A 19,002-nucleotide genomic window follows, 5' to 3' on the forward strand; every position below is an offset into this window, starting at 1 on the left:
ATATCCCCCTCCAGACACAGACAGCACTATTACTATATCTCCCCTCCAAACAAACTCAGACACAGACAGCACTATTACTATATCTCCCCTCCAAACACAGACAGCACCATTCTATATTCCCCTCCAAACACAGACAGCACCATTCTATATCCCCCTCCAGACACAGACAGCACCATTCTATATCCCCTCCAGACACACTCAGACACAGACAGCATCATTCTATATCTCCCCTCCAAACAAACTCAGACACAGACAGCACTATTACTATATCTCCCCTCCAAACACAGACAGCACCATTCTATATTCCCCTCCAAACACAGACAGCACCATTCTATATCCCCCTCCAGACACAGACAGCACCATTCTATATCCCCTCCAGACACAGACAGCACCATTCTATATCTCCCCTCCAAACACAGACAGCACCATTCTATATCTCCCCTCCAAACACACTCAGACACAGACAGCACCATTCTATATCCCCTCCAGACACACTCAGACACAGACAGCATCATTCTATATCTCCCCTCCAAACAAACTCAGACACAGACAGCACTATTACTATATCTCCCCTCCAAACACAGACAGCACCATTCTATATCCCCCTCCAGACACAGACAGCACCATTCTATATCCCCTCCAGACACAGACAGCACCATTCTATATCTCCCCTCCAAACAGACAGCACCATTCTATATCTCCCCTCCAAACACACTCAGACACAGACAGCACCATTCTATATCTCCCCTCCAGACACAGACAGCACCATTCTATATCCCCCTCCAAACACACTCAGACACAGACAGCACCATTCTATATTCCCCTCCAGACACAGACAGCACCATTCTATATCCCCCTCCAGACACACTCAGACACCATTCTATATCTCCCCTCCAAACACAGACAGCACCATTCTATATCTCCCCTCCAAACACACTCAGACACAGACAGCACCATTCTATATCTCCCCTCCAAACACACTCAGACACAGACAGCACCATTCTATATCCCCCTCCAGACACACTCAGACACAGACAGCACCATTCTATATCTCCCCTCCAGACACAGACAGCACCATTCTATATCCCCCTCCAAACACAGACAGCACCATTCTATATCCCCCTCCAAACACAGACAGCACCATTCTATATTCCCCTCCAGACACAGACAGCACCATTCTATATCCCCCTCCAGACACAGACAGCACCATTCTATATCCCCATCCAGACACAGACAGCACCATTCTATATCCCCCTCCAGACACAGACAGCACCATTCTATATCCCCCTCCAGACAGACAGCACCATTCTATATCCCCCTCCAGACACAGACAGCACCATTCTATATCCCCCTCCAGACACAGACAGCACCATTCTATATCTCCCCTCCAGACACAGACAACACCATTCTATATCCCCCTCCAGACACAGACAGCACCATTCTATATCCCCCTCCAGACACAGACAGCACCATTCTATATCCCCCTCCAGACAGACAGCACCATTCTATATCCCCCTCCAGACACAGACAGCACCATTCTATATCCCCCTCCAGACACAGACAGCACCATTCTATATCCCCCCCCCCCCCCCCCGACACAGACAGCACCATTCTATATCCCCTCCAAACACAGACAGCACCATTCTATATCCCCCCCAGACACAGACAGCACCATTCTGTATCCCCCTCCAGACACAGACAGCACCATTCTATATCCCCCTCCAGACACAGACGGCAATATTCTATATCCCCCTCCAGACACAGACAGCACCATTCTATATCCCCCTCCAGACACAGACAGCACCATTCTATATCCCCCTCCAGACACAGACAGCACCATTCTATATCCCCTCCAGACACAGACAGCACCATTCTATATCTCCCCTCCAGACACAGACAGCACCATTCTATATCCCCCTCCAGACACAGACAGCACCATTCTATATCCCCCTCCAGACACAGACAGCACCATTCTATATCCCCCTCCAGACAGACAGCACCATTCTATATCCCCCTCCAGACACAGACAGCACCATTCTATATCCCCCTCCAGACACAGACAGCACCATTCTATATCCCCCCCCCCCCCCCCCCCCGACACAGACAGCACCATTCTATATCCCCCTCCAAACACAGACAGCACCATTCTATATCCCCCCCAGACACAGACAGCACCATTCTGTATCCCCCTCCAGACACAGACAGCACCATTCTATATCCCCCTCCAGACACAGACGGCAATATTCTATATCCCCCTCCAGACACAGACAGCACCATTCTATATCCCCCTCCAGACACAGACAGCACCATTCTATATCCCCCTCCAGACACAGACAGCACCATTCTATATCCCCATCCATCCAGACAGCACCATTCTATATCCCCCTGTTTACTAAGTGGAGGGTATATAACTGTAGGTGTAATAATAAGTGTGCTGTTTACTGACCTGCTCTGTAGGTGTAATAATAAGTGTGCTGTGTTTTACTGACCTGCTCTGCGTTGGCTGCATGTGTTGAGTTTTTCTGTCGCCTCAGCTTTTCCCTCAGATTCTGGATTTCTTGCTACAAAACAAACCATAAAACATTAATAATGTTTGATATTCAATTTAATGATTTTTAAAATATTTGATACAAATGTACTCACACATTCTTAAATATATTATTTCTAACATGTTACATTTGGTAGCAAGGACACTTTTCTGTATTACAATTTTACAATGTACATACCAGGTGGCATGGATAAAGATTTTTTTTTTTTAAATCTGTTACTGTGTACCACATGATTTGTTTTTATATTTTACCTCAAATTGTAGTTTGCTATCCTCCATATCTTCCTCCATCTTTCTTCTCTCCTCTGCTGCTTTCTTCTTTCTCTCTGTTAGATTCTGTGCAGGACAAATGATTGTAATTAACTGATTACTTACCTAGAACTACAGTCTTACAAGCATAGAGTTTAAATCAAAAGATTAAATTTACACTACTCCCTAAAAAACCCCAAACCCTCACAAAAACCACCTGAGAATGAAGGTCACAGCAGAGGAATGCAACACCGGAGCAATCATGTCTACAATGTGGGTCAGACCCAGCCACCATAATATAGCCAGTGGTGTAAAAATATTCTTAGAATCATCAGCCATGTAAGTTAGGTTTGTGTGACATTAAGAATAGGATTTTGATTAATGCTGTAATGGATTTTTTTAAAAGAAATCTCAGTTTGGCTACCTCACCATAAAATGTCCTCCGGTAATAATTAAGATTGGTAGTTAATGATGACTGCTGTAATATTTACCTTCTGAAGACTTTCTGTTGTCACTCGGAGGTCAGCTAGTTCCTCTGTCAGCTGTGACAGTTTATTGTCACCCTCTTTTCTCCTCTGCTTTTCCTCCCTCAAACCTGAAGTCAGACTCTTAATTCTTTCTTCATCCTCTGTATAACAAAGAAAACATTCAAAACTGAACCAAATCATACTTTGTGATTTAGCCCTAACTGTCCCGAAATGTACATTGTAGTTCTGAGCCCACCTGTATGTTGTAATGGAAGTCGTAACTGAGCCTACATGTATGCTGTAATCAAAGCTCTGAGCCCAACTGTATGTTGTAATTTAAGCTCTGAGCCCACCTGTATGTTGTAATCAAGGCTCTGAGCCCACTAGTATTTTGTAAATGAGGGCATACCTGAGTTCACCTGTACATTGTAACTTAAGCCTTAACTGAGCCCATATGCACACTGTAATTTATGCCTGAACTGAGCCCATCTGTGTGTTGCAATATAAGCTCTTACTAAGCCCTCCTAATAGTGTGTTTTAACTGAAGCCCTAACTGAGCCCACATGTTAATCGTAATTTAAGCCTGAAATGAGCCCACCTATATGTTGTGATTGAAGTCCTGAGCCCACATGTACATCATCATTTAAGCCTGTATGTTGTAGTTTAACCCTTTGCCACATGCAGGTTATAACACTTCAGCACTCTGTGCCAATAGTGCAAAGATACATTGTTGCAATGCAACATTATTGCGCTGACTGAAATGTACATACACCATCTCAATGGCAGTTTTTGAGAAATCAATCTTTGTTTTGATTAATTTTTCTAAACCTAATTTTGAAAGTGAAATAGTTGTTTTAGACATTTTTAGTAAGTTAGAATTATGTTCAGAATTTCTTAAATTTTAATTCTGTGCTATTTTCTTTATAAAAACAACAATACATAACCACGAAATCAGCTGTATACAAACAGAACAGACAAATTTCAAAACATTTTGACAATGTAACTTATAATTCATTGAATTCCTGTACATGAAATGATTCAACATTAACTCCCAAATGAAACAAACTGAATTTTCAAAGTTTTCACAAGAATATTTCAACAGTTCAGGCTTAAGCCTAGAATATTTTATATCCGATGTCGCGACGAAGGAATGTGTATCCGACCATTTTGGGTCAAATCTACCTTCGTTTTTCAAATGCCAGCGAGCGTAGTTATTAGTGTGTCGAGCTATGGTGGAAAACTGATTCTCATTGAAGAAAAGGTAGAAATAATCAATGGGACTTGCAGTATCAACATCAAAAGTTTCTGGAAGTACTGGCCCAATTTCCCTAACAAAATCATTTACTGTGATCGGCGAAAAATCTCGGTCAACATTACCTAATTGGTGGCAGTACAACAAGTCGCCGTTCGTCCTCATTTTCGGACTCGTTATCTGTTGACAGTTCATTTAGAACATCGTTAAGATCAATATCTGACTCAATGTATTCAGGTCCAAAGCCATCGAACTCTTAATTATCATCACCGTCGTCAAAAACGTCGCGCAAAATCGTAGCCACAGCCGCCATCACGCCTCGTTGTTGTCACACTTTTCTACACTCATGACTCACACTTTCTAGGTTAATTTATTCAAAAACTTTCGTATGAATGACGTGTACAAATCTGATTGGTCGATGCATTGATATCTTCTTAAAATAGTATCAGGGATTTCCAGATAGGTGTCGCTCTCAATCACGGGATTTTCCATGTCTAAGTTTACCGAACCGGCATGGCGTCAAGAGGCGCTTACATTGAGATAACGTAGAGGCGTCGAGAAACGCTTACATGGAGATAATGCAAAGGCGTCGAGAAGCGCTTACATGTGGCAAGGGGTAAAGGCGTCAAGAGGCGCTTACATGTGGCAAAGGGTTAAGCCTTGAGTACACATGTATGTTGTAATTTAAGCCCTATCTCAGCCCACCTGTATGTTGTGATTGAAGCCCTAACTGAGCCCACCTGTATGTTGTAATTTAAGCCCTAACTGAGCCAACCTGTATGTTGTGATTTAAGCCCTAACTGAGCCCACCTGTTTGTTGTAATTTAAGCCCTAACTGAGCCCACCTGTATGTTGTGATTTAAGCCCTAACTGAGCCCACCTGTTTGTTGTAATTTAAGCCCTAACTGAGCCCACCTGTTTTCTGTGATTTTAGCCCTAACTGAGCCCACTTGTTTGTTGTGATTTAAGCCCTAACTGAGCCCACCTGTTTGTTGTGATTTAAGCGCTACCTGAGCCCACCTGTATGTTGTGATTTAAGCCCTAACTGAGCCCACCTGTATATTGTAATTTAACCCCTAACTGAGCCCACCTGTGTGTTGTGATTTAAGCCCTAACTGAGCCCACCTGTATGTTGTTATTTAAGCCCTAACTGAGCTCACCTGTGTGTTGTGATTGAAGACTTTCCAGCTCTTCTGTGTTTTTCTTGAAGTCACTTGATGATGATCCAAGCTTCTGTTGTAGTTCCATCTCTCTCTTCCTCATTCCTGCTATCTCCAGTTGCAGCGTCCCTAGTTGGGAGGTTGCCGTACTCAACTCTGTAGCTAGTTGGACCTGATCAAATTTGTATTGACTTTTTAGACATAAGGAAATATCTCCTATACAGATTTGTAATTGATATACATTGTATGTATAGAATAATTATCAGATTCAGATTGAAATTTGAAATTTTGTAAGTATTTATTTAAACTTTATTTGATGTTAATATGAAGTATAATGTTGAATCCTCTATTCAGTAACAGATCATCGTTACCCTGACATAAAGTTTGAAGTAAGGTTTATAATCTCCTGAAGGCTGTACCCCTTACCTTCTCCTGCTCCAGTGCAAGCACCTTAGCCTGGGATGTGGTCGCAGTCACCTTAAACCCTTCATTTCTCTGTTCTAGTAAAGTCTGACTCTTTTCCACAAACCTAAAAAAGGAGTAAATTAGATGTTGATGAACCAAACTTTGTCTGGTGTGATTATATTTATACTGTATATCAATGATATAGATACGTTATAACAGTAAACACATGTATATAATTATAACACTTCTTTAATATTTATTTACATAGCAGGATTAATTCTACACGCCAGCTGTGGGGAAGGGGCATGATTTTAATAAAGTAATGTGTCATCGTCACATAAGGTTTCTCTAGTTCAGGTCAAATACTTATAAATTAAAAATAGAAAACACCTGCATCTTACATTTGGTTACTCTGTAGGAGTTCAGATATTTTATTATTTTGAGCTTCAATTCGGGAACTCTTCTCATAACCTTCTTTTCGTAACCTTTCATTTTCCTAAAAAAGACAATAAGCATTTATGTTAGAAAGGAAAAGAGTTAAGTGAACAAAAACTAATAAAAAATATCAACCTTATTGTAAATAACGAAAGATAAGCGAGGCATTTAACAATGCTCTTAGTTGATATATAGTAATTTACATCATAATTATAGTGAATTATTGTATACTACATTGACTAAATTTGATATGCTAATAAATAACATATACTGTTTACTAATGAATTACATATACTATTTACTACTGAATTACACATACTGTTTACTACTGAATTACATATACTGTTTCTACTGAATTACACATACTGTTTACTGATGAATTACATATGCTGTTTACTACTAAATTACATATACTGTTTACTAATGAATTACATTACCTGTTAGATTGCATGCGAGTAGAATTTCTACCTACACAATACATAGTACATGTTGCATATTGTGCTTGTTTGTGAAGAATCTTTACCTGTACGATTTGTTGTACATTGTCTTTACCTGTACGATTCGTTGTACATTGTGTGTAGAATGTTTACCTGTACGATTCGTTGTACATTGTGTGTAGAATGTTTACCTGTACGATTCGTTGTACATTGTGTGTAGAATGTTTACCTGTACGATTCGTTGTACATTGTGTGTAGAATGTTTACCTGTACGATTCGTTGTACATTGTGTGTAGAATGTTTACCTGTACGATTCGTTGTACATTGTGTGTAGAATGTTTACCTGTACTATTCGTTGTACATTGTGTTTGTGTGTGTAGAATGTTTACCTGTACGATTTGTTGTACATTGTGTTTGTGTGTGTAGAATGTTTACCTGTACGATTCATTGTACATTGTGTTTGTATGTGTAGAATGTTTACTGTACGATTCGTTGTACATTGTGTTTGTGTGTGTAGAATGTTTACCTGTACGATTCGTTGTACATTGTGTGTAGAATGTTTACCTGTACGATTCGTTGTACATTGTGTGTAGAATGTTTACCTGTACGATTCGTTGTACATTGTGTGTAGAATGTTTACCTGTACGATTCGTTGTACATTGTGTTTGTGTGTGTAGAATGTTTACCTGTACGATTCGTTGTACATTGTGTTTGTGTGTGTAGAATGTTTACCTGTACGATTCGTTGTACACTGTGTTTGTGTGTGTAGAATGTTTACCTGTACGATTCGTTGTACATTGTGTTTGTGTGTGTAGAATGTTTACCTGTACGATTCGTTGTACATTGTGTGTAGAATGTTTACCTGTACGATTCGTTGTACATTGTGTGTAGAATGTTTACCTGTATGATTCGTTGTACATTGTGTTTGTGTGTGTAGAATGTTTACCTGTACGATTCGTTGTACATTGTGTTTGTGTGTGTAGAATGTTTACCTGTACTATTCGTTGTACATTGTGTTTATGTGTGTAGAATGTTTACCTGTACGATTCGTTGTACATTGTGTTTGTGTGTGTAGAATGTTTACCTGTACGATTCGTTGTACATTGTGTGTAGAATGTTTACCTGTACGATTCGTTGTACATTGTGCATGAGTACAGATGCCTCCATGTTAGGTGCAGACGACTGGAGAGCTAGGGAACCACTCTGTTGTGTCTGTAAATGCTCCACCTGGAACACAAATATGGCTGAATAATCTTCTACATCAAGTTTTTGATTTTCTTAAATTCTTTGATCAAATTAGCTGACTTTTCTAGTACCATTTTTACAGTCCAAAAAAGCTCTAACCTTCTGCAGTACTGTGTCCACTTTGTCAGCCATCTTTCCCACAGCCAGCCTCAGTTCTGTGTTCTGTTGTCTGTTCTCCGATAACAACATGGGTGTGGCCGCATCATGCTGATTAACAGCAGCTGTAGATAAAACTACAAGCATGTAATTGAATTCAAATAAGAGTGTATCATAAATCTAACAATATCACAATATGCGTTGATAATCTGTGTTGATGTCATAATGGTTTTCGGTTATTTCCCAAATTAAAATTACAAATACTCACAAATGCTGCAATGATGATAAAGATAACTTTTTTTATTGTCTATAAAAAATATAATAAAAATAAAATACCCCCGGTATAACAAATAAAACTTATTAAAGCCTGATTCGCCTGACATTTCGTAAGACTTACCAGCAGGGAAGGCTGGAGCTCCGGGATAGGATCCCGCTGGGAAGGCAGAGGACACAGGAGGCTGGAATCCTGCTTGTTGCTGTAAATATATATCCAACATGTCTAAAATGTTGAACTTACAGAGCCCCTGGACGGTAAGGTCTGGATGATATCAACACAAGATAGGTTTATACACAACACACCAAAACAGTATGAAAGTCAAAAATTTATTGAATGGAACCAAAAACTTGTTCAGGCTCATATTAAATATTATCTAAAGGTTTTGGCATTCTTAGGGGCTGCTCATTCTTACAACTAAATAACATCAACTAACAATATTACATAATAAATTTTTACTCGCTACTCAAAAGATACACCTAAACAATTAAGATACTAATTATACTATAGGGGCATGCAACCCCCAAGCTAGAGCGACCATAGCTTAGCTAGCTATGACTAATAGAGAGGAGAGAAACCTAGCTTGAGCGACCTCAAGCCACAGAGTAAGCAGTTGGTAGCTAAAAAGCAGGCAGTTCTGCTAAGACTGTTTCAGATGGGGCGACCCCCGAGCTTGGGCGATCCCAAGCATATCATCTACATAAGAAATAAATACACAAAATATGATATAATGAATTGGGGGCAAGAAATTCCCCGAATTTAAAAGCGCTAATATCACGGCGTGATAAATTCATTACTGTGAGTGATATCCTCTAACTATTCCTTACTAAGAAGAGCAGCCCAAAATAAAAATAAAAATGTGACAGCTTGCATTGTAACAAAATAAAGCTTATAATTAACCAACACAGATGTACAAAAAGGTGCTGCGAGCCGGCTGCCCCAACCTGAATCAGGGAGGTAGGTTTATCCAATGCTCAGACCAGCTTGCCAGGTGTTGTCTCACCATGAGGCCTTACTTACCCCTAAACAAATGAGCCCGAAACAAGTAAAAAAGACATGTAATAAATATAAATATTATAAGTAAACACATATAATAAAAACAACATATACACATGAAAAGTACAGGCAATCAAAACAAAACAACAGTATATAAATATTAAAAGGTAATTATAATATAATATAAACAAATATACACAAACCACAGTAAAGAAAACTGCAAATTATCAAAGGTGGAGGTGGGGCGGATGGTGGATGATGAATAAAACACTGCTGCTACAAATAATCACGCTGCTTGAAAATGAATGCAGGTGGCGCTATCCCCTGACGTATTTCCATTGGTCAAGAACATCACGTGATCAAAGGCGCGAGGTTAGAAATAGATATTTACTAACATGAAGACTGTGACGGGGTTTTTAAATGTTGTGTACAAACAACTATTTAGTAAACAAAATATCATTTTATACACAACACACCAAAACAGTATGAAAGTCAAAAATTTATTGAATGGAACCAAAAACTTGTTCAGGCTCATATTAAATATTATCTAAAGGTTTTGGCATTCTTAGGGGCTGCTCATTCTTACAACTAAATAACATCAACTAACAATATTACATAATAAATTTTTACTCGCTACTCAAAAGATACACCTAAACAATTAAGATACTAATTATACTATAGGGGCATGCAACCCCCAAGCTAGAGCGATCATAGCTTAGCTAGCTATGACTAATAGAGAGGAGAGAAACCTAGCTTGAGCGACCTCAAGCCACAGAGTAAGCAGTTGGTAGCTAAAAAGCAGGCAGTTCTGCTAAGACTGTTTCAGATGGGGCGACCCCCGAGCTTGGGCGATCCCAAGCATATCATCTACATAAGAAATAAATACACAAAATATGATATAATGAATTGGGGGCAAGAAATTCCCCGAATTTAAAAGCGCTAATATCACGGCGTGATAAATTCATTACTGTGAGTGATATCCTCTAACTATTCCTTACTAAGAAGAGCAGCCCAAAATAAAAATAAAAATGTGACAGCTTGCATTGTAACAAAATAAAGCTTATAATTAACCAACACAGATGTACAAAAAGGTGCTGCGAGCCGGCTGCCCCAACCTGAATCAGGGAGGTAGGTTTATCCAATGCTCAGACCAGCTTGCCAGGTGTTGTCTCACCATGAGGCCTTACTTACCCCTAAACAAATGAGCCCGAAACAAGTAAAAAAGACATGTAATAAATATAAATATTATAAGTAAACACATATAATAAAAACAACATATACACATGAAAAGTACAGGCAATCAAAACAAAACAACAGTATATAAATATTAAAAGGTAATTATAATATAATATAAACAAATATACACAAACCACAGTAAAGAAAACTGCAAATTATCAAAGGTGGAGGTGGGGCGGATGGTGGATGATGAATAAAACACTGCTGCTACAAATAATCACGCTGCTTGAAAATGAATGCAGGTGGCGCTATCCCCTGACGTATTTCCATTGGTCAAGAACATCACGTGATCAAAGGCGCGAGGTTAGAAATAGATATTTACTAACATGAAGACTGTGACGGGGTTTTTAAATGTTGTGTACAAACAACTATTTAGTAAACAAAATATCATTTTATACACAACACACCAAAACAGTATGAAAGTCAAAAATTTATTGAATGGAACCAAAAACTTGTTCAGGCTCATATTAAATATTATCTAAAGGTTTTGGCATTCTTAGGGGCTGCTCATTCTTACAACTAAATAACATCAACTAACAATATTACATAATAAATTTTTACTCGCTACTCAAAAGATACACCTAAACAATTAAGATACTAATTATACTATAGGGGCATGCAACCCCCAAGCTAGAGCGATCATAGCTTAGCTAGCTATGACTAATAGAGAGGAGAGAAACCTAGCTTGAGCGACCTCAAGCCACAGAGTAAGCAGTTGGTAGCTAAAAAGCAGGCAGTTCTGCTAAGACTGTTTCAGATGGGGCGACCCCCGAGCTTGGGCGATCCCAAGCATATCATCTACATAAGAAATAAATACACAAAATATGATATAATGAATTGGGGGCAAGAAATTCCCCGAATTTAAAAGCCAAATCGAAGAGGTTACAATAAAGTAACCGAATGAGAGCCCCCAAGAAAGAAATTATGTGCAAGAAGGATATGACAATGTAATATTTTTAAGAATGTAGATAAAGTGAATCGATGATGAACTAGAAAATTATTGATTATAATCAGTACAACTAAGCACAAATTTGCCTATAGAAATTAATGCACCGTATTACATATATACACACATAATTATCATATGCTCTAAAATGAGACATTAAGAAGTTAAATGTGGTCAGTGGCACAGTAACTGGTATAAAGCTTGCAGATAAACCAAGTAATGACAAGAGTTCAAATGATTGAAAGGTTATATCACGTATGGAATAAAGCTGAAAAAGAGAGGAAAAACATACCTAATACTATAAAGTGAGATAGTATTTAAAGGAGCACTAGATTCTGCGTCTGTGAATGAGACAGATGCAAGAACTACATCCTTCTGATGGAGGTCTAATTAAGGAAACAGTGCCAATGATAAAGTGTTAAGGATGATAATTAGGTACTGGGAACGCACCCTGAAGATGTAAGAGGATGACAAGCTCCGTATGTCAACTATATCTACTAATAATAGACAAAGAAAGGGTTGCAGATGTCCTAAGAAAGTCAACAAACTGGTTGCCAAGACTAAGGAACTTACATACACAGAACAGGTAGTTATAATGAACCTGCCAACACTCAAACTGATTACGATGCATAAAAGGAGATACGATTAAAGTTATAAGTACTTAATGCAATAAGGATACTGAATGTAGTACAGGGCTTATACAGCTAACTTAAATAAACAAGATGTGAGTATTCCGAGAAACACCCAGAGAAGAGACTTGACTCTGTCGGACTCCAGAGAAGCAGCTTGACTCCAGGTATTTCACAGTGAAGAAAGAATTGAGTACTCAAAACTAAAGAAGGGGCTTGACTCTACTGAACAGCAGAAATACAATAAGGATACTGAATGGTGTACAGGGCTTAAACAGCTAACTTAAATTAACAAGACTTGAGTATTTGGAGAAACACCCAGAGAAGAAACTTGGCTCTGATGAACTCCAGAGAAGCAACTTGACTCCAGGTATTTCACGGTGAAGAAAGAAAATGGAGTACTCGAAACTTATAGAAGGAGCTTGACTCTACTGAACCGCAGAGAAGCAACTTGACTCTAAAATGCCTGACTTAGAGAAGAAGCTTGACTCTACTTGACAGCAGAGAAGCAACTTGACTCTAAAATGCTTGACTTAGAGAAGAAGCTTGACTCTACTTGACAGCAGAGAAGCAACTTGACTCTAAAATGCCTGACTTAGAGAAGAAGCTTGACTCTACTTGACAGCAGAGAAGCAACTTGACTCTAAATCATTCATACTGAAAGGTCCTACTAGAGAAGAAGCTTGACCCTACTGAGCCATAGAGAAGCGACTTGACTCTAGTACCCCTGTAGTGACAAACTTGACTCCTATGTGCTACTGAGAATACCCTTGGCTCAGAGTCGCAGTGACTCATGAGAAGAGACTTGACTCGCAGACACAGCTGAGAAGACCCTTGACTCTTGAGTTGTGATTACTCATGAGAAGAGTTTTGACTCATGATTGGAGAAGCGATGACATGACTGCATAAACTAACGAATCAAAACACAGCGAAGTAGTAGCTGGTGGCATGACAAACTTGACTCCTAAGTGCTACTGAGACGACCCTTGGCTCTGAGGCTCAGTGACTCGTGAGAAGAGACTTGACTCGCAGACACAGCTGAGAAGAGTTTTGACTCTGAGTGTGATTACTCATGAGAAGAGTTTTGACTCATGATTGGAGAAGCAAGACCTGACTACGTAAGCTAACGAATCAAAACACAGCGAAGTAGTAGGTAGCTAGTGCGGGACACTCTTGACTAAGTGCTACTGAGAAGACTACATACTTGAGTCGCAGTGACTCATGAGAAGAGACTTGACTCGCAGACACAGCTGAGAAAACCCTTGACTCTTGAGTTGTGATTACTCATGAGAAGAGTTTTGACTCATGATTGGAGAAGCGATGACATGACTGCATAAACTAACGAATCAAAACACAGCGAAGTAGTAGCTGGTGGCATGACAAACTTGACTCCTAAGTGCTACTGAGACGACCCTTGGCTCTGAGTCTCAGTGACTCGTGAGAAGAGACTTGACTCGCAGACACAGCTGAGAAGAGTTTTGACTCTGAGTGTGATTACTCATGAGAAGAGTTTTGACTCATGATTGGAGAAGCAAAGACCTGACTACGTAAGCTAACGAATCAAAACACAGCGAAGTAGTAGGTAGCTAGTGCGGGACACTCTTGACTAAGTGCTACTGAGAAGACTACATACTTTGAGTCGCAGTGACTCATGAGAAGAGACTTGACTCGCAGACACAGCTGAGAAAACCCTTGACTCTTGAGTTGTGATTACTCATGAGAAGAGTTTTGACTCATGATTGGAGAAGCGATGACATGACTGCATAAACTAACGAATCAAAACACAGCGAAGTAGTAGCTGGTGGCATGACAAACTTGACTCCTAAGTGCTACTGAGAAGACCCTTGGCTCTGAGTCTCAGTGACTCGTGAGAAGAAACTTGACTCGCAGACACAGCTGAGAAGACCCTTGACTTCGAGTTATGACAACTCAAGAGAAGAGTGACTTGATTGTGGTTGAAGACATGACCTGATTACCCACAAAATAAACAAATAAAACATGGCATAGGTTGGTGGCTATTGTAAGGAAAAACTTCACTTCTTATGGCTGCTGAGAAGATCCTAGACTTTAAGTTGTGATTACTCATGAGATGAGTGACTTGACTCGTAATAGAAGAGGCTTGATCTGACTGATAACTAATTAAACCTAGTACATGATAATAACAATCTAGTAACAGACTAAATAAAGTGAGGAAGAAACATCATCTCTATATATATCTATGACAAAGCTCTCCTTAACAGTTGCATAATATATTCCGCACAAGTATAAACAAGAATCTGTGACAAGTACAAGGAAAACAATAATGCTAGATACAGATAAAAGGTGTGACAGCTATGCCGTAAACCAATTATTTAGAAATATCTGTGACAAGTACATAGAAAACAGTAACGCTAGATACAGATAGAAGGTGTGAACGCGAAGATATAAATGTTTACTAGAGTAACAAGTATCGAGAATGCTCCTCTGATATCCACGCTGTAACCAAAGTCTGGTCAGGTACAACAAGTCAAAATAGACAGATTGATGAGTAATCTCACCGCTGAAAAGTCCAAGACAACTGAGTTGGAAGCATAGTAAGCTGATGCTACGATTTCCACTTTATCTGCATGTCGCTATCATCGGGAGATGGAAACGCATAATGTAGTTCGGTGAGTTTCCGAGTCGTCTGTATGTAGTTATCAAAGTTGTTCGTTGATTATCCGAGGAGTCTGCATGTCGTAATCGTCGGGAGATTGAAATTCCGACTAGTTAAGTTGTTCGGTTAGTTCCGAGTACACTGCATGTCGTAATATCGCGAGATGGAAATCTAGACTAATAATGTTGTACGTGTAGTTCCTTAATTATTTTTCCTTAAATCAGATAATTACCCCTACAAAATTAACCGTAAACGCCAAAGAAGACGATGCAATGCCCTACAGTGTTCGACAAGACATGGGCGCTGCCATCTTGAATCCCGCACGGAATCCTGGGATCGCGCACCAAGCTGCTGGTAGTGACGCGTTCCTGACCTGCTTGGCCGCCATGTTAGATGACCCGAGACGGTTTACAAACTGATGTCTTTCGATTTCCACTAGCACGAATAAGTCACACACAAAGTTAGATCCCGATAGCAAAGAAAACACATTGTGGTTGCATAAAGACTGTTAGGATCCAAATAGGAAATACACAGCTCGATGACGAATGACATTCGTCAATGTAAACTAAAGGAAATGTCCTCGACACACGTCGATAAAAATGTAAACAAACACAACACACGTGTAAATACCGTTATTGGTGTGTACTACTGTCGTAGAAGACGACAACTCCAGGCAAAACACTCGTAAGTTCAAAAGTCAATAGGAGTTGTTGCGACGAAAGTAAACAATAGGAGAAAATAATGATGAATAAAACACTGCTGCTACAAATAATCACGCTGCTTGAAAATGAATGCAGGTGGCGCTATCCCCTGACGTATTTCCATTGGTCAAGAACATCACGTGATCAAAGGCGCGAGGTTAGAAATAGATATTTACTAACATGAAGACTGTGACGGGGTTTTTAAATGTTGTGTACAAACAACTATTTAGTAAACAAAATATCATTATGTTGAGATGCCTATGTTGTACAGTATGGTTAATACTGGATTTACATTCTTTAAGCAATAGATCTAAACAAAACCATCATAACCTGTGAATGTGACTTACCTGTAACTGTTGCTGTTGTAGAAAAGCAGCCTGTTGTTGTTGTAGGAGTGATTGAGGTGATTGGTAAAGTGCCATCTGGTGGCCAGCAGGGGGAACTATAGAGAAACAGATGTCAGTAATATACAACACTTAAAACATCCAACCATATTTCAAGGTCTCACATCATATAAACAGTGAAATAAAGATTATAATAATACATTGTCCTGAACATAAGGACTACACATCAAATTCAACACAACTTCCAATCTAGATAACTACCTAATGAACATCACTTACCAAACGCTGGCTGATGCATCATGGGATTAGTGGTAACAGGAGCGGCAGACTGAGTGTAATCCACTGGGGCGGCCATTGGCTGTTGTGCCACTGGTTTGGCCACCACTGGTGGTCGGGTGGCTGGTTGTTTTGGAGCCTGAACTGGTGCAGCTGTCACTGCCACTGGCTGAGGCGATTCCTGTATGGACAAGAGGTGAAGGTTTAGTTTAATGGTAATATTACAAGGGTGTGGCACTACGGCTATAAACATGGCTACTGTGTACAGCACAAGCCTATAAACATAGTTACAGTGTCAGGGGTTAGAAAGCATATAACATTGTACTGAATTAGACATACAATACAGACTATCATACAGAAACATTTATGTACCGTAAATATGTGTGTATAGTGTGCACTTTTTAAAACAAATTGACAAGTGAAAAAGTCCACTGCAAACTATTTACAAAACCAAGCTTTTACCGGTCAGATAAATGGATACCATGAATGTGATTAATTCCAGATTGTTACTGTAGTTTCCTTCGACAACAAGTTTATGTTTGAATACTTGAATAACATATAAGTATTTAGTAAGCATATACCAAATAAATAATCAATAAAAATCTATTTTAATGTTTAATGTTTAATTCCTTGAAATATTGTATGTCTATTTTCTTTATCAACATTTGTTCCCATACATACAATCTTACTTGTGGTATTTACGCTACATGAGAATCTGCAATACTGATGTCTCATGGCTTAATTAACATCAAACAGAACTTAAAATAATATATCAGTACTTAAAGTTAATTCATAATTTTAAAGAATTCACCTGATAAATCCATAACTTGCTAGAATCTGATAACTGTACACCTTGTTTATTTATCGACACTTTAACAGAATGTATGCGCAATACGGCAAGGATAACACTAATGCCTTGATCTCGTGCGGCAGTCACTAACCAGATGGCCCTATAAATTAGGACCTGACTGTGAAAACTGCTGGTTCACCGTCTGTACTAAATTTGATTCTGCCAACATGATATTTATTTCAGTTATGCTAAAATAGTGACCAGCACATTGATATCAGAGTTTTTCTGCATACAAAATGGCGGCTTGTGTTGCATTACTAGCCTACACAACTCACCTTTCCAGTCCATCTTGTCATAATAAGGTCAGGAAAATCACATGCCATTTGACTACACAAGGTAGCATTAATTATTTTGTAAGCTCAAACATCATACATGGGTCTACAACAACCTGTCAATCCAACATGCCAACTCTGCCCGGTGAATTTCAATTAAAGGTGGTAATATATAGCTTTGAAATATGTTTTTGTTGTTGTTTTGTGCTGGAGTATTCAGCTAACATGTAGTTCAAGAATAAAAAAAAATATATAATTTTTTTCTTCTGAAAATAAAAAATTAAAACCTGCGCACTATACTGAAGTGCACACTACATGGGCAAATTTATGGTAAATAAAATACATGTATATATAAATATTCAATATGAATGTGTCCGACAAATTTTCTGCCTGTTGAGTATTGACAAATTACAGTGTACATTGTATATATACTTACTGGCACTGGTTCCTCGTCACTTTCTGGATCTACGGCCACTGCACCCTGTAAGGGCAACATGGGTTTACCCATCTTGGCCATCCTTGAGATCAGGGTTGCCTTGCCACCCTTGCTCCCACCCTATAACAGATATAGATGATAATTATTTGCCACAGATAAGAGCTGATTTCACTAAAGGATTTCCTACGATACACAATTATTCAAAATCCAACAGAAACACTTCTGATACCAAGTTAAAATACTGTAAAACTGAGTTAACACAAATTGCTCTTCCACATCTTAAAACATATATTCATTTAATGAATGAAAAAGAGGAGGAGTAACTTCTGAATTCAGTGTGTATTCTAATTTCTTCTCTTACTGCTAGTTGTCGTCTTGTATTTATATTCAATAATTTGTTAAAAACTAATCTGTTGAAAGAAAACTTTCAACAATCGTTCTATCAGCTTGTTTTATGTCTCCCCAAGTTCCCAATACCCCTGTATGTCCCACAATTCCCAATACCCCTGTATGTCCCACAATTCCCAATACCCCTGTATGTCCCACAATTCCCAATACCCCTGTATGTCCCCAAGTTCCCAATACCCCTGTATGTCCCAAAATTCCCAATACCCCTGTATGTCCCAAAGTTCCCAATACCCCTGTATGTCCCCAAGTTCCCAATACCCCTGTATGTCGCCAAGTTCCCCAATACCCCTGTATGTCCCAAAATTCCCAATACCCCTGTATGTCCCAAAGTTCCCAATACCCCTGTATGTCCCAAGTTCCCAATACCCCTGTATGTCGCCAAGTTCCCAATACCCCTGTATGTCCCAAAATTCCCAATACCCCTGTATGTCCCCAAGTTCCCAATACCCCTGTATGTCCCCAAGTTCCCAATACCCCTGTATGTCCCCAAGTTCCCAATACCCCTATATGTCCCCAAGTTCCCAATACCCCTGTATGTCCCAAAATTCCCAATACCCCTGTATGTCCCCAAGTTCCCAATACCCCTGTATGTCCCCAAGTTCCCAATACCCCTATATGTCCCCAAGTTCCCAATACCCCTGTATGTCCCACAATTCCCAATACCCCTATATGTCCCCAAGTTCCCAATACCCCTGTATGTCCCAA

The 19,002-nt window shown here is 39.4% G+C and overlaps 1 protein-coding gene across 2 annotated transcripts in view; it reads right to left on the reverse strand.

The window, feature by feature from the left end:
* The window catches only part of LOC117317714 (FK506-binding protein 15-like), a 52,688-nt gene that overhangs the window by 20,095 nt on the left and 13,591 nt on the right, over positions 1-19,002 (reverse strand). For both annotated transcript variants that reach the window (XM_033872606.1, XM_033872615.1), the window contains exons 11-22: positions 17,890-18,009; positions 16,335-16,512; positions 16,059-16,153; positions 8,692-8,770; positions 8,298-8,419; positions 8,076-8,180; positions 6,483-6,577; positions 6,103-6,205; positions 5,677-5,848; positions 3,289-3,425; positions 2,801-2,884; positions 2,490-2,561 (exon numbers count right to left, since the gene is read on the reverse strand). In XM_033872606.1, the coding sequence (XP_033728497.1) occupies positions 2,490-2,561; positions 2,801-2,884; positions 3,289-3,425; positions 5,677-5,848; positions 6,103-6,205; positions 6,483-6,577; positions 8,076-8,180; positions 8,298-8,419; positions 8,692-8,770; positions 16,059-16,153; positions 16,335-16,512; positions 17,890-18,009 (1,362 nt within the window). The remainder of the gene's footprint in view (positions 1-2,489; positions 2,562-2,800; positions 2,885-3,288; positions 3,426-5,676; positions 5,849-6,102; positions 6,206-6,482; positions 6,578-8,075; positions 8,181-8,297; positions 8,420-8,691; positions 8,771-16,058; positions 16,154-16,334; positions 16,513-17,889; positions 18,010-19,002) is intronic.

This window comes from Pecten maximus, chromosome 2, assembly GCF_902652985.1.
Source record: "Pecten maximus chromosome 2, xPecMax1.1, whole genome shotgun sequence".
Taxonomy (NCBI): Eukaryota; Metazoa; Mollusca; class Bivalvia; order Pectinida; family Pectinidae; genus Pecten; species Pecten maximus.